This window comes from Rhodamnia argentea, chromosome 1 (assembly GCF_020921035.1).
Source record: "Rhodamnia argentea isolate NSW1041297 chromosome 1, ASM2092103v1, whole genome shotgun sequence".
Classification (NCBI taxonomy): Eukaryota; Viridiplantae; Streptophyta; class Magnoliopsida; order Myrtales; family Myrtaceae; genus Rhodamnia; species Rhodamnia argentea.
Genome location: NC_063150.1, coordinates 2,962,184 through 2,977,320, shown reverse-complemented (window position 1 = coordinate 2,977,320; position 15,137 = coordinate 2,962,184). Strand labels below are relative to the sequence as shown.

At 41.5% G+C, this 15,137-nt stretch overlaps 3 protein-coding genes across 4 annotated transcripts; 2 read left to right on the top strand and 1 right to left on the bottom strand.

Moving 5' to 3' along the window:
- The first annotated feature begins 2,891 nt into the window (after positions 1-2,891).
- Positions 2,892-3,856, top strand: LOC115743319 (enoyl-CoA delta isomerase 2, peroxisomal-like). Its single transcript, XM_030678044.2, has one exon. The coding sequence runs from the start codon at positions 2,982-2,984 to the stop codon at positions 3,699-3,701; it is 720 nt and encodes a 239-aa protein (XP_030533904.1). The 5' UTR covers positions 2,892-2,981; the 3' UTR covers positions 3,702-3,856.
- A 585-nt stretch (positions 3,857-4,441) lies between these two features.
- On the bottom strand, positions 4,442-7,366 carry LOC115743320. 2 transcript variants are annotated; one of them, XM_030678046.2, is made up of 5 exons: positions 7,144-7,366; positions 5,326-5,443; positions 5,112-5,201; positions 4,937-5,035; positions 4,442-4,834 (listed from the first exon to the last, which is right to left on the bottom strand). In XM_030678046.2, the coding sequence occupies exons 1-5, from the start codon at positions 7,209-7,211 to the stop codon at positions 4,733-4,735; spliced, it is 477 nt and encodes a 158-aa protein (XP_030533906.1). In that variant the 5' UTR covers positions 7,212-7,366; the 3' UTR covers positions 4,442-4,732. The 2 variants fall into 2 exon arrangements, with proteins under 2 accessions (XP_030533906.1, XP_030533905.1); XM_030678045.2 differs by having other exon boundaries at positions 5,112-5,213; positions 7,144-7,363.
- A 6,405-nt stretch (positions 7,367-13,771) lies between these two features.
- LOC115743272 (1-aminocyclopropane-1-carboxylate oxidase homolog 3-like) lies at positions 13,772-15,074 on the top strand. The gene is made up of 3 exons (XM_048273381.1): positions 13,772-13,992; positions 14,451-14,679; positions 14,823-15,074. The coding sequence occupies exons 1-3, from the start codon at positions 13,772-13,774 to the stop codon at positions 15,072-15,074; spliced, it is 702 nt and encodes a 233-aa protein (XP_048129338.1).
- The last annotated feature ends 63 nt before the right edge of the window (positions 15,075-15,137 follow it).

Sequence of the window (15,137 nt, the reverse complement as noted above, 5' to 3'; positions counted from 1 at the left end):
TTTTCTATGCCTCTCTTTTATTTTCAAGTGTTTTACTAAACATATAAGTGCTCAATCACTTTTTTTTTTTTTTTGGATTTTTCTTCTTATTGCAAGTTTCAAAATTTTGTAGGACATTCAATCATCAATTAAGAGAACAAATTTTTTTTAGGACTAATCCTACTCTAAGCCCATTTCCTTGATTTTGGGCAAACTTAGCTCCACTTTCCCAAACTTTTTAGAAGTTTTCATATATTATCCTCCTTTTAATTGGGAAAAGTACCCAAAAAATCCTAAACATATTGCATTTGTACAAATTAAGTCCTCAACCTTTCAAATAAGTCAATTTAGTCATAAACCTTTTTGCATTGGTACCAATTCAGTCTATCCAGCCAATGTAGGTCAAAAATCGCTAACATGGACGACGGGCGTCTTATATGGCCTTGCGAGGGGCGCCCTCATTGACCATGGCCTTTGGCCGGCCATCCTCAGGCAAAAGGAAATGGAAAAGAAAAAAATAAAGGGAAAAAGATTTAAAAAAATCAAAAACTAAAATATTATATAAAAATATGCACGTCATCGCCAGCGGTGGCACGTAAGACGACCGGCGTTCACGTCGGCGATTTCCGGCCTAGATTGGTTAGATGGACAGAATTGGTCAAATACAAAAAGGTTTAGGACTAAATCGATGGCATTAAAAGGTTTAGGATTGTACGTTTCCCCCTTTTAATCACACATTCTACTCCTTTGCCCTTTTTGAGGGTATTGTGCCAAATGAAAGGATTAAAGATTTTAATTAAAACACTCCATGTTCTATTTGATGATTACTTTTTTCCTTCCATATTCCACAACTGAAAAGATTAAAATAAAAGAGCTTCGTTTTACATTTTGTCCGCTCTTCGAGCAGCATATAAACATTTGTGTGTGGTGAGAGATACATGCCCGAATTAAGATTCAATTCGGGTTTTTTCGAACGTCAAAAGAATCGAAGTTTTCGTCATAACAAAACAAGCAACCGCCCAATAATCGGTCGGCGAGGACGAATCTGTCCCCAGTAGATCAGAACCGGTCAACTTTTCTTCACGGGGTCAATGGTGGTAGAGGTCCACCGCCGTGACTTTTACTCTCTGTCAGCCTAAGTCAACCTCAATCGCAAAAGAGAGTAATTTTAATGATGCCTGTTTACGGGGAAATGACAAATTACTAGTATAACCCATTCTCATCGTCAAATCGAACTGAACCGAACGATTCAAAATTGATGAGAGTAGGATGACAAGCAAGAGCACTAAATTAGAAAGATGAAGGAAAAACACGGAAATCATAAATTCAATCCAGTTCCGTTTCAAACCGAACTATACGAAAAATTTGGTTCGGTTCGACTTTTCCACCCACACCGAATCGAGCTGAGCCATATTCACTCTCGGGTGTGAATTGGCCACTTCATAGTGTAACCTAATTTTGTGTGAGATTGGGGATACTTTTTCTTCGATTTAAGGGGTATAATTTTCTACAATGAGCATAGTGAAAAGCCGCAAAAGGCTACATTTCTGCAAGATTTATCAAGGAAAAAGTAGTTGGTAGATATTGAGGAAATATCTTCTATCTCGTATTCTATCCTCTGGACAATTATGAATCTCATGTAGATGGATCACATTGAACCGATTAAATGTTTCAAGGACACATCTTGGGTTCACTCAAGCCCAGCCTATCATATTCCATGCATGTTTAAGCATTGAAAACATTATAATAAAAAAATTATAAATTTATTGTAATTGTATCAACTTAGTGTTATATCATTTTTTTACCAACTTAGTCCTAAATCTTTTACATTTGTGCGGTTTAATCTATTCGGTCAATTTTAGCTAAAAATTCTTGACATGGATGTTGGCCGGCCTACATGGCACCATCGGTGTAGATAATTTTGATATTTTTATTGTTTTTCGAAATGTTTCAAAAAAATTTGTTTTTGTTTCCATTCTTTCTTTCTTTTTCCCTTCTTCCTCCACGATTGCAAAACTCCTCGATGGCCGACAAACCGGCAACGGCAAGGGCCGGTATGTGCCGACCTCGCCCACCGATTGAGGTTGGCCCTCGCTAGCTTCGGGCAAGGCTCTACAAACCTTGCCAACCTCCAGCGACCTAGCTCCTATGAGGGCGAGCCTCGTCGGCCCTAGCCTGTTGCCCATCATTGGCCATCAAGGAGGTTGGCGACCACGAAGGATGAAGGAAAAATAAACAAAATCCAGAAGAAAGAATAAAAAAAAAAAAGTTGTCAACTTCAACGCCAATGGTACCACATAGGTTGGTCGGCATCCAAGTCAATGATTTTTGGTCAAAATTGGCCAAATAAACTGAATTAACACAAATGTAAAATGTTTAGGATTAAAATGGCAAAAAAAAGTTTATGATTGAGTTCACATAATTATTTAACATTTTTTTTAGGTAATTTTCTCCTTAAGCATTAATAAAAGGATGCTTCCCATTTCGTATGATTAACATATTTGTCTTTGTGGACATACGGTCATTTGTAGTTAGAACAACCACACCAACACCCTCTCTAGACACAAAAATGTTAGTAATATGTGATTTCATCTCAAAACCGTAAATCGATCATTACTCACTCCATTGTGACAATAACATAAGGTTGTTCACTAGGAAAGCACATCAAAGGGGCCGAAAGAGGTATAGTCCGAGTGCAATTAAGTCGCAAAATTTGCAAATCGCTTGTGCAGTCAAAAAGTGCAAAATACCCTAAAATACTAGTATTAATTAATTCGACTAGACTCGCAATTTTATTATCGCTTTTAATTCGAGGTTGATGACGTCATAATTCTCCTCTTGCCATTTTCCGCAACAATAATACTTCGACGACCAAAAAGAGCCATAGAAATTTGCCTCATTCTTCGCATAATTAACATCGATCGATATCCTCTTCGCACGCAAATCCCGGCCTCTTCTTCGCTCCCATCCGTCGCCGCCGTCGCCTCTCTCCGATCGCCGCCATGTGCACGCTCGAGAAACGCGGCGACATCTTCTACCTAACCCTGACCGGATCCGACGAGCACCGCCTCAGCCCCGCCCTGATCGCCTCCATCCTCTCCGCCCTCTCCGAGGCCGCGTCCCAATCCACCCGCGGCTCTGTCCTCGTCACCACCTCCGCCGGCAAGTTCTTCTCCAACGGGTTCGACCTCGGCTGGGCCCAGTCCGCCGGATCCCCCGCCGAGGCCCAGCGGCGGCTCCACCAGATGGTCGAAGAGTTCATGCCGGTGGTGGCGGCGCTGATCTCGCTGCCGATGCCCACGATCGCCGCCGTGCAGGGGCACGCGGCGGCGGCTGGGCTGATGCTGGCGCTGAGCCACGACTACGTGGTGATGAGGAGCGACCGTGGGGTGCTGTACATGAGCGAGGTGGACATCGGGCTGTCGCTGCCGGGCTACTTCGGGGCGGTGGTGAGGGCGAAGGTGGGGTCGCCGGCGGCCAGGAGGGAGGTTCTGCTGAGGGGGAGGAAGGTGAGGGGGGAGGAGGCGGTGGCGATGGAGATCGTGGAGGGGGCGCACGATGGGGAGGAGGGGGTGGCGGGGGCCAGCGCGCGGCTGGCGGAGGAGCTGGCGGGGAGGAGGTGGGACGGCGCGGTGTACGCTGAGATAAGGAAGGGCTTGTACCCGGAGTTGTGTGGCGTGTTGGGCTTGACCACCAAAGTCATCGCCACTCCTAGGATTTGACTAGTTGATTCAGCCCGATCGAAATCTTCAAGCGTTTTGGCTTTTCATATGTATCTCTCTCTTATGTAATTTCCCAACTGTTTACCAGCCAATCTATGTAATTGGCATTGTTTGCTTGCTCATGGAGTGAAAAGTGCGTTCTTGTTGATGCTGAAGCCTTGGGGTTGTTTCTCCTGTTTCTTCTTCCCCATCTCCTGGTGGGTGGTATTATTCTGAGTCGGCCTATGCATTGATTTATGTTTCAATTAAGTCTTTCCGATATCGGCATCAGTGTCTCTGTACCCGATGATGGGGGTAACTTCAGCCGATCTATCATCATCCCGACAGGCGCATCACATTGATACTTGTATTCTATGGAGCTACTGTACTAGAGGATGAGACATTAGTTCAGTACTGTGGTAAGAGGCCTCGGTCACACCCAGCAAATGGCATTGATGCTTTTTCTTAGCTCTCTTCGTTTGCACATCATCAACAGGTTCGAAATGCCGCAGCTTCTCCGCCACCCGATCACGTTTCTTCCAGTTCAAAACCTGCTTGGCTCTGCAAGTATGCCGGATTCGGGCTTCCCGCCCTCCAGCATAATTTGATTTAACTACCTAGAGTTCCTCACAAGGATTTATATTCCTCAAAATCTAGAGCACCTTTTTCTTTCTTTCAATCTAAACTTTCACTAGTCGGGTTCGAGTCTTGCATAAGATCCGTCAAAAAGCAACACAAAACAGTACAAGGAGACTCTCAAGAATCCTGAACATCTAATGATAAATTCAAACTCTTTCTGGACTAAACCTTCGTGAACCAACGGACTTAACCAAAATGACCAAACATCATCACTCCCATCAACCGGGAATCACCCTAATAACCTTTGAAGTCGAAAAATCACAACAATGTGTGCCAAAAAAAGTAGCCCGAATATCGTTTACGACCTGGGGATGCTGCAAGAGATCCCATGACATGCGAACTCAAAACCCCACCACCCAAGTGAAGACCCCACTAACTGGAAATGCTTGAGACCGTTCGACGCCCCTCCGCTTCTAATTTGGTTTCACTTTTGGGTTCTTCTTCTTCAGTTGCCTCCTCGGAATCGAATTCTTCATCCCTATGAAGAACAGAAGGGCACCGAAAAATGCCATGTTCTAGAAGCAGAGAGGGAGAAAGCAACTATTAGGTGTCTGTCGCAAAGTGCAAAACATGTACATCAAACAACCGATGCAAAGTAAGCAAGAACATATGCATGCCTGTGTAAAGTTGTAAAGAAGATTCTCGAACTCGGGCTTGCTTGGGTCATAGTTGTAGAAGTCAAAGAGAATTGGAGTTGTGAGCGCCAATTGAAGAAGCTGTGCACAAAGTAAGTTAAAAATTTGTCTTCAACTTTCGCCGACTCTAAAGAAGGAAATCATATGAGAGACCCACCAGGAGATAAGCCCCAAATGAGCTACCGAACACGAACAAAATGCCTCCAAGGCCTTTAAGAATGTAGATTGATGCGACCACGTGTTTAGTCTGCATGAAATCCTGAAGAATCAGGGGTTAATAGAGTAAGAGAATGCAAAAGGAGGAAAAAAAAAAACTAAATTTAAGCAAAAAGGAAGATGAATGGAGCACCACGAAAAGACAGAAAACCTACATCAACATCAGGCGTTGCAACACCCAATTTGGAGGACAGATGGTGCAAGGCAAGACTTAACTTGGGGCGCAACTCCTTAGCTGCCGCAGCACCCCCATCTACAGCAAACTCATTGTACCTGCAGAACAGCAAAACATGTTTGATGAAAACCCATCACTTCCTAGTAAATCCAAATCATCCAAAGAGAGAATTTTCCATGTAGTAAACTAGGCAGGTGAATCTGTTCTAACAACCAAAAAAAAAAATACCATGAAACTCAACAGTAACAAATTAGAGAGGACTCATTAACTCCACAAATGTGTTGCTTCATGATAAATTCAGATAAAAGTCATGAAGAAAACAAGGGAAGAGGATGACAATGTTTGGGAAAAAAGCTGCATTGCTTCATGAAAAGTAGAGAGAAAAGGCTGCAAAAGCATTAAATCAACAGATTTGAACTTGAAAGCGAATCACTAGACACAATTCCAATAATGGAAAAAAGAGTAATTAGAATTCTTCAAGCTAGACAGACATATGGCTACCGCCCGAAGCTACAGAAAAAGAGTAAACCACCTTAAAGTTCCCTAAGAGCTAACTTCATCAGTTCTCAGTCAACTTCCTCAGTGTTCCCTTGTAAATAAAGTTTCAAGATTAAGGGCACTCATCACGTGTATCATGCGCACAACACACCGTAAGGCCAGGGAAATCAAAAACAACCCATAACATGCTTCACAACCTCAAGATCCTGCATCGAATTAAACTGTCCATCCATTTGCAGCAATTAGCTCAATGAGAAAGCAAGCACAAGTTTAAACTGAATACTGTTCGTAGGCTGATGAATCAATCTGAACTAGAACGAAGCTGACCACTCTTTGTATCACAATAGTTCTTATCATGACTTATTAAGCTATGTACAAATTGCATAACCTGCACTCCATAAAATGGCAGCTCAAGAGGATGCTCAAATTCATAACCCTAGTCCCATTGGAATACTTTCACGCAAACTAAACCGTAGTCCAGGCAATAATTATACACGCTACAGGTATGTATTTAATCTACACGTCTGCTTCGAATCCCCCAGACGAAACAAACCCAATCATCAGTTCTTAAGCAAGATAAGGAAACTAACAGGATCTTAAATTATCTTTCTGCAATTGAATGTCATCACTGCATTGTAACTGTCCTTCTGAATAGTCAACCCACTTCCTATTTCCTTGGCCAAACCGGTATCACATTTTCAAGGGGAAATGCAATCTCCCATCCATTCAATGACTAGTCTCAACCCACTTCCAAAGAGGAAGCAGTGAAACCCCATTACGTAGCAAAGCTAAACACAAACTCTAGTCGCCGAGGCGCTAAGTGCAATTTAAAAGTCATTGCAAGAGCAACAAATGCAAAATCGCCCCGCCCAAATAAATTTAAACAGCACGCGGTGAAGAACAAGAACCCAAAACCCAAACAGGGAGTTGTCCCAGGAACAAAGTAGTGAGCAGTTATTACAAACATCAACCCGAGATTCAAGACTAATTTTGCGCATCAGCTCGTCAAATGAAAAAGCATAACCGCCCACAAAACCACTAGATCCAGCACAGAATCACAGATATCGACACCAATAATGAAGCAAATCCGACTGAGATTCACACAACAAAAAAGGGACGAAAGAGAGAAAGCCAGTCAACTAGATCCAACAGGCGGGAGCACGCAAGAACCCGCAGCGAGAACTATTTCACGCTCTGCTTCAGCTGAAACAGCACCCCAAAAACCCCAAAAATCCTTAATCGATTCGACGGATCTAGTGAGAGAGAGAGAGAGAGAGAGAGAGAGAGAGAGAGAACTCACATCTGCCATGCGGAGACGAGAAAGAAGGACGCGAAGAGCACTCTTCCAAGGAACGAGAAGAAACCCATTTCTTCCTCGCTATTCCCCCACCGAGAGAGAGAGAGACGAACAGAGACGAGGAGCAAATCTCGGGTCTCCTCGGAACCAAGAAAGAGAGACGGAGCGACAGAGATCGCAACGAGGAGGACTTGAAGAAAGAGAGAGAGAGAGAGAGAGAGAGAGAACGTAGGGCTTTGGTTGGTTAAGTTGCGTGGAAACCGGTCAAAGTCAACTATAAGACTCCCTCTTGGACCATTAAATTACTTAATTCGAAAAGGAAATAAAAAATTTGGAAATTGAGAAATGCCTTTCTTTTGGTGCATTTGTTTCGGTGAACGCACTTTTTTTTTTTTCAGAAATTGATTTTTCGGACTTTCACTTATTTAGTTCTCTAAAAATAACTTAGGCACATTACCAAAAAAAATTCAACTTTAGCATCTATCTCAATTATATTCAAAACATTTTTTGTCTCGTAAAAAAACTCAAACTTTTGCTTTTATCCAAATTCTACTGGTCTAATATCCAGAACAAAATCATCAACTTTTACTTTTATCCCAATTCTTCCGGCCTAATATCCAAAAAATCCTCAACTTTAGCATATGTCGCAATTATATCAATATAGAATCAATTAACAAGGATTATGGACGAAAGACTGACGATGGCAAAATTGAGATAAAAGTAAAAGTTGAGAGTTTTTATGAGACAAAAAAATTTTGGATATAGCTAGGATAGATGCTAAAGTTAGGGATTTTTTGATATTAGGCGATATAATTGGGATAAAAGTAAAAACTTATGGTATTTTATGAGATAAAAAAAAAGTTGGGATATGATTGAGATATATGTTCAAGGTGGAGTTTTTTTTAGGGGGGAGGATATTAGGCCAAATATCCTAGTCAATGGAAAACAATTTATGGTCAACTGAAAATTCATGCATAAAATTAGAAAATATTTCCTAAATCTAAAGAAGTAAAGCAATTTTCGAAATTGCTCATGTCTAATTTCTTTAATATTTTAGTTTTAAATTTTTTATTATTTTGAGTTTTTTATTTTTAAATTTTTGTATTGTTTTTCCTTTATCTTCTTTCTCCGAGCCGGTGACCGGTTACAAAGGTGGGTCGGCGAGCTCGAGCTTGCCTATGGACTCTGCTGGCAATCGCGATGGAGGCAGAAAGAAAAAGAATAAGAATAAAAATAATTTAAAAGTTCGATTTTTTTTAGCATGGGATAAAATCATGAGATTAATCTTTTTTCAAATTTAAATCCAAATACGAAAAAAAAAAAAAACATTTTCGTTCCTATATCACCAAATATAGGAAAACTAACCATTTTCTTAGAAAGTGATTTCCCGAAAAGTATTTTTCTTTTTCATGGAATTTTTCCCAACAAATGCGGCCGTCAACGATTGCTATTTTTTATTTGCTAAACACGAAAGCTTTTTACCATGTAAAATACGAGCAAAAATCCATAGGAATGAGAGTCCATTTTGGCACCTTAGGGCGCGCATGGTAACACTTCTCTCTTCCAGAAGTTATTCCGGCAAGAAGTGAATTTTTCAGCTTTCGCTTTTTAGCAAAAGTAGTTTTTTCTATTTCTACTTTATAAGTTGATTTCTGACAAAGAAATGCGTTTGATAACCGAAACAAATTTTTACTTCGACCGGCGGCGGCCGGGCGGCGGGCGGCGGCGGCGGCGGCGGGCGGCGGCCGGCGGGCGGCGGCGGGGGCGGCGGCGGCGGCGGCGGGCGGCGGCGGGCGGCGGCGGCGGCGGCGGGCGGGCGGGCGGCGGCGGGGCGGGCGGCGACCGGCGGGCGGCGACCGGCGGCGGGCGGCGACCGGGCGGCGGCGGGCGGGCGGCGGCGGCGGGCGGCGGCGGCGGCGCGGCGGCGGCGGCGGCGGCGGCGGGCGGCGGCGGCGGCGGCCGGGCGGCGGCGGCGGCCGGCGGCGGCGGCGGGCGACCGGCGGCGGCGCGGCCGGCGACCGGCGGCGGCGGCCGGCGACCGGCGGCCGGCGGTGGTCGGCGATAGGCGACCGGCGGTGGTCGGCTTGATCAAAGAAGTAATTCTAAGGTGGAGAAGTAAAAAAAAATTGCTTCTCAAAGTTGGCCAAAAATCTTGCTGGAAGTTAAAAATCTTGCCGGAAGTTAAAAATCCTACCGTAAGTCAATTTTTTTACCAAACGGATTTCTACTTCGGCAGAGTTTTTACCAAACGGATTTCCCCGCGAGATTGACTTCCGGCGGAGAAATAAAAAAAGAAGTGTTATCATGCAGCCCCTTAGCTTTCATTGTTTGTGCAATTGAATCTTTTGACTTTCTTGTGCTCTTAAGTTCTTTAAGCTTCAAATGACTTTTGGAACAAGCTTGAATTTAGGCGGCTAAGATACAGTTTTGAAAGTATTCTTTAATCTAGAGGAAAGTATATCTTAATAAAAAGAAAAGGAAGAAAGGCAATCCAAAAGAAAATAAAACAAAGATATATGAGGCAGACTCCGGCTCTTTGTTCTGCATTTTTTAGATTTTTTTTGTACTTCTATGTTCAAGTTTTCCCAAACTCTTCTTTTAAATAGCTTTGATAATTATTATAATGTTAGCATTTTTATTTTAAACTTTTTGTACACTATTTCTCTAGAACATTTTGATGAAATTATCTGCGATTTGCCAACACCATTTTCTTGCCCTAACTTATTTATTCAATTTCATAGAGCTTTACATACACGGGATTCGTGACTTGGGTCATATTAAGATTTAATTGAGACTAGACTCCATATTCTACGTGGTAATAAAAAAAATGATTTAAAAGTGAACTTTCGGTATATGGTTAGTCTTTTCGAATGAGTTAGAAACCATTTCCATAAGTTTGCTAGTGAAACTTTTTAATTCACATTTTTTACGAACAAAATCGACTTTGATGCCCGAGTTTAGGATCTCGGGTCTTGGGTCCGGTCCAAAGTTTCCTTTTCCTAGTCTTGGTGTTCGTGAACGTCAAGTTGGATTCCTAAATACGACTTCAGATTTCTAAGAAAACAAAATTACTTTTTAGAATTTAGGGTTTGTTTGTTTTTTTTTTTTTTTTTGCGGTCAATGATAAGACTTTTTTTGTCGAATAATTTTCGTAGTTGATCTAGACGATTGAAATATTGGGGAAAATAATCAAACGGGGCCTAATAAAAATCTAACTTTGCTAATTATTGGTTCCATTAATACTTGGACTTACGTGACTGTTCTCTTTAATCTTTAGGCCGGCCACTCACTAATTCTGAAATCTTGTGCTAGCTTAGTCGGCATATTCATTCGAGCGCAGTCTTTGCCTCTTTATAATTTTCCTAAAACAAAAGAAGAAAATAAAAGAGGAAATGGATAATTTAATGTCGAAATTATTGTACGCCGCTTATTTTTGTGTCAAAATTTTTTATACTATAATTTAAGTGTCGCAATTTTTTACAATGGATCAAAGAAGCGAGACAAAGAAAAACTTGCATGAGTCACTTAAATGAGCTAGTTTAAAAAGTCTTTTTTCCACTAAAAGGATGAGTTTTGGCACCAAGTTGATCAATTCATAACGTTTTTGTACAAAACAATTTACTTAAAATTGTGTGGCGCACGATCTATGTATCAAACAATATTCAACGCATTACTCTTCCATAAATTAAGAAATTAGAGTAAAATTGGTGTTCCTAGACGAGCCATGGCATCGTACTCCATTATCACAAAGACTTCAAGCTCTGTAGAATCAATCTCAAAATTGAAGAAAAGAAGAAGAAGCAATTTTTCTCTTGAAAAAATCGAAAATCAATTTTCAAAATATGAATAGGTACCGATGCTTGGGCACATGAACCCTAATGCTCTTTCCTAGGCCATTGGCAATGGGGCCCCGCCAGGTACTCAACACTAGGTTAGAGGCCCTACTGATCTGGCCTAAGTCCATCTAGGTCACACCTAAGACTTTGATCGCCGTGCTCAAGTCCTTGCGCCCCCATACTAGGGTCCATCGAGGCCGACCCTTGGGCCCCAGTGCACCTACCTAGGTCCATCGAGGCTAGGCCGGTGTCTCTTGTGCCTTTGCTTGGGAACCCTACGCCCACATCCCGATCCTTTGATATCGGACCAAGGTCTCAATGAACTCGAGCATGGGCACCAAGGTCCTGGGCCTGAACTCAATGGAGCGGGGTTCAAGCATGAGGGACGGGGCCCAAGCGCTTGCTTCGGGCTTTGGCCTCGATGGATCTAGATGCAAACATTGGTACCAGAGTCCTGGTGCTGGGTCCTAGGCATAAGTGCTACGAGGCACGGAAATCGAGGATCTAGGCCCAACCTTTATAGACCAAAGTCAAGGTGATAAGGAGCCGAGTTTTGGTGGATCCAAGACCAGTGTTCATGCTCGTGTCTGGGAGTCCGGATGCGAGCTTGGTTATCCATGCGCAAGCCACCAGCGCATGAATAATGCACATATTCTTACAAAATTCAAATGAGATTTTTCTTACCAAATGAAAGAAATTAATTTCCACTTCATTTTCAGATCTCAGCCAAACACCATAAAAATATTATCATTTTTCTAAAAAATAACTTTCCGAAAAACTTTTTTCAGAACCGTCACATAGCGAAACAAATGAAGCCTTTAAGAGATTTTGGATTGCACAGGTGAGGGTAACTAGCTGAGATGATATTACCATAGCGAGAGATTCATATTACGTGTGCTAGTAAATATCCAAACGATTGCAGGAAAGGGAGCATGGATCTTAATTCTTATGCTCCTAGCCTTATTCACGATATCCTAAACAAGGTATTAGATAAAGAAATGAAACGTCTTGTTTCATTAGTCAAGACTTAAATACTTCTGTTAACTTTGCCCAATGCGTCCAAAACATCACCCCTAAAGTAAATAAAAGCACCCAAATAAAAGCACACCTTTCTAGCTGGCGAATCTCTCGAAGCCAACGATAATTATCATTTTCGTCTCATACTGATCAACTTTATCAAAAGCATCTTAATTAGTAATATAGAAATTTGCGTTCTTCCCCGTAAAATTTATAAGCTAATAATGACTAGCTTTCTCTGTAAAGATAGCTTGTTCTCATAAAAAGATGTGATCATTGAATATAAAAAGATGTGATTATTGACATGAAGAGAACTAATAGTTGATTATAAAAAGTGGCGATGGTGGGCATACACTGTAAGTTTCCATGGGATGTGCTAATGGGTTGTTTACAAATAGGACTTAATCGTAAGTTGTTTATCACAACCGTTCATAATAACAACGACTCTCTTTTTAACAACATTATCTTTTCTTCTCTTTTCTCATTCAAGTTTGATAACACATCTAAAGTGAAATTTCAAGAGAGAAATTGAATAATTATTGGACTGGTTTCTCTATGACTTTGGAGCATATATCATGGAGATATATTTGTTTAAAGCCGGGCAGAAATAATAGTAGGGGCAAATAATTTGTAAAGACAATACTCGTCATCATGCATCAAAACATCAAAGAACTTTAAATTACTGTTTTCGCTTCATCAACAACTAAATTTCTCCAACATTCTCTCTCAACATTAATTAATAATCACAACAGCAGCAACAACAAGAATAGTCTAGCTCTCTTCCCAACACAATAGGAAGAATTACCAAAAAAGTCCTAAATCAATAGCAATTGTGTCAATTCAATTATAAACCTTGTTCATTTTTTGCCAATTCAATCTTATCTTTTGCGATTGTGCCAATTCAATGCATTTGACAAAAATTTTGGCCAGCCAAGATTAACGGGAATTTTTTTAAATAATACTTTAATAATATTTTTACAACTTTTTATTTTTTTTTATTTCTTTTCTTTAGTTTTTTTTTTCCATGGTTAAAGGTCGATGAGGGCTGCGATGACCTCACTTGCCCTCGCCTTGGCCGGCGACCCTTTTCGCCTTAAGTGGAGGAAAAAAACTAAAGAAAAGAAAAGAGAAAAATTATGAAAAGTTCAACAAAATATCAAAATATTATTAAAAAAATTCAACACCAATATCGGCAGTACCACCTCAACGTCGGCTGGCCAAAATTGACCAAATGGATTGAATTGACATAAATTCAAAAGGTTTAAGATTGAATTGACAATAAAGATTTATGACCAAACAGGCACAATTATGATAAATTTACGATTTCTTTGTATTAATGTAATTTTTTCATCTATTAACTTAAAATTTTTTATTGGATTACCTAATATGGTATCATAGTTAGTGCTATCCCTTTCTCCAATGTCGGGAAAATTATCCAAAAAGTTATAAATATATTGGATTTTTATCAATTCAATCACAAACATTTCAATTTTGTCAATTGAGTTCTAAACATTTTCACATTTTACTAATTGAGTCCATCTGGTCAATTTTGACCAAAAATCGCTAAAGTAAACGTTGATTGTCTTACGTGACACGATTAGCACCGATGTGGATAATTTTTAATGACGTTTTAATATGATTTTCCAATTTATTTGTTTTTTTTATGTTTTTTCTTTTCTTTTCTTTCCTCTTCTTTTTCCTTTTTTTCATTATCTCTCCACGGGTCATCGGCGAGGCCCACCCTAGCTGGCCTCGGTCGAGGCACACCCGGGCCTAGGATGGTGAAGGCAACCCTTGCCCTTGCCGATATGCGAAGGGCTGCCCTCACCAGCCCAAGCGAGGACGACACTCACCGGCCTAGGCGTGGGCTGCCCTCGCTTGAGGACAATAGCAACTTCGATATGTATCAGTCAAGGCAGCTGATTGGAGGGAGAACATGTACTGCCTTCTTGCTCCCGGCTCTCCCCCATAGGAAGAGATCCCAGCCGCTTGTAGAGATGTGAGGGACTTAATTAAGGCTTAATTTATCTTATAGCACTCTCAATTTTGATTAATCCATTGAGTTTTTGAGATGGCACAACAAGTGATTGTGATTGAGGAAACCATTGCTTCTACCGCTTACTTGTCTATGAGAACGTTCACATCACTAGTATCGGAGTATCACTGTCATGTGGAGTGGACGGTTGCTGCTAGATTTGATGGCAAGAGATGAGTTATTAGAGATCTCGTTCAAATAAGCGTTAATCCAAGAGAAATTAGAGTAAATGTTGAGTTTATGACTGAATGTGGCAGCGTTTGAGCTTTGTTGAAACACTAGACACTGAGCGAAAGACATAGGACACTTAACCAAACCATCTTCTATTGACATCAATCATATGATAAACTTTTCCATGGCCTAACCTCTAGAGTATCCCTCCTCTTACATCTACAATGATCATGGGACATGAAAAATTGCAGGGACATCATGCTAGAGTACCAAAAGCAAGTGACCAAGGTGGGGCTCTTGCTGTTTGAGCTGCTATCAGAGGCCCTAGGGATGAAGCCAAGCCACCTCAAGGACAGAGACCCTGCATGCCCTGAGCTTGAGCTGAGCAGGGGCACAACCAAGCACCAGAAAGATCATTTCCTCACTGTGCTCCTCCAGGATCAAATTGGTGGCTTCCAAGCCCTCCACGAGGATCAGTGGGTCTTCCAATTCCTGGAGCTCTTGTGATTGATATCGGCGATCTTCTTCCGGTGAAACCTTTTTCCTTGCTTTCTTTTTGCTTCATCGAAAAGCACCAAGCAAGGAGCTCGTACCTATTTCTTTCATGCTGTCTTTTTTTGCAGCTTAATATTGAGCGACCAATTCAAGAGCTTCGAGCACAGCGCCTGGCGAGCCGGGTCAGATTGAGGATCTCGGTGGCCAGCTTCTTCACCATGTACATGCAGCCATCATCGAAATTCTACAGGCCCACCAAGGAATTGCTTTCGGAGAACAATCTTCCCAAGTACAGAGAAACCACGGCGAGGGACTACACATACTACTTCAACATGAAAGGGCTTGCCCGCAAATCGGCTCTGCCACACTTCAGGCTTTGAACTTTGGATCACTCTTGTTGTGAAGCGAAGGGCTCTATGATTTCTCATTCCTATCCAATATGA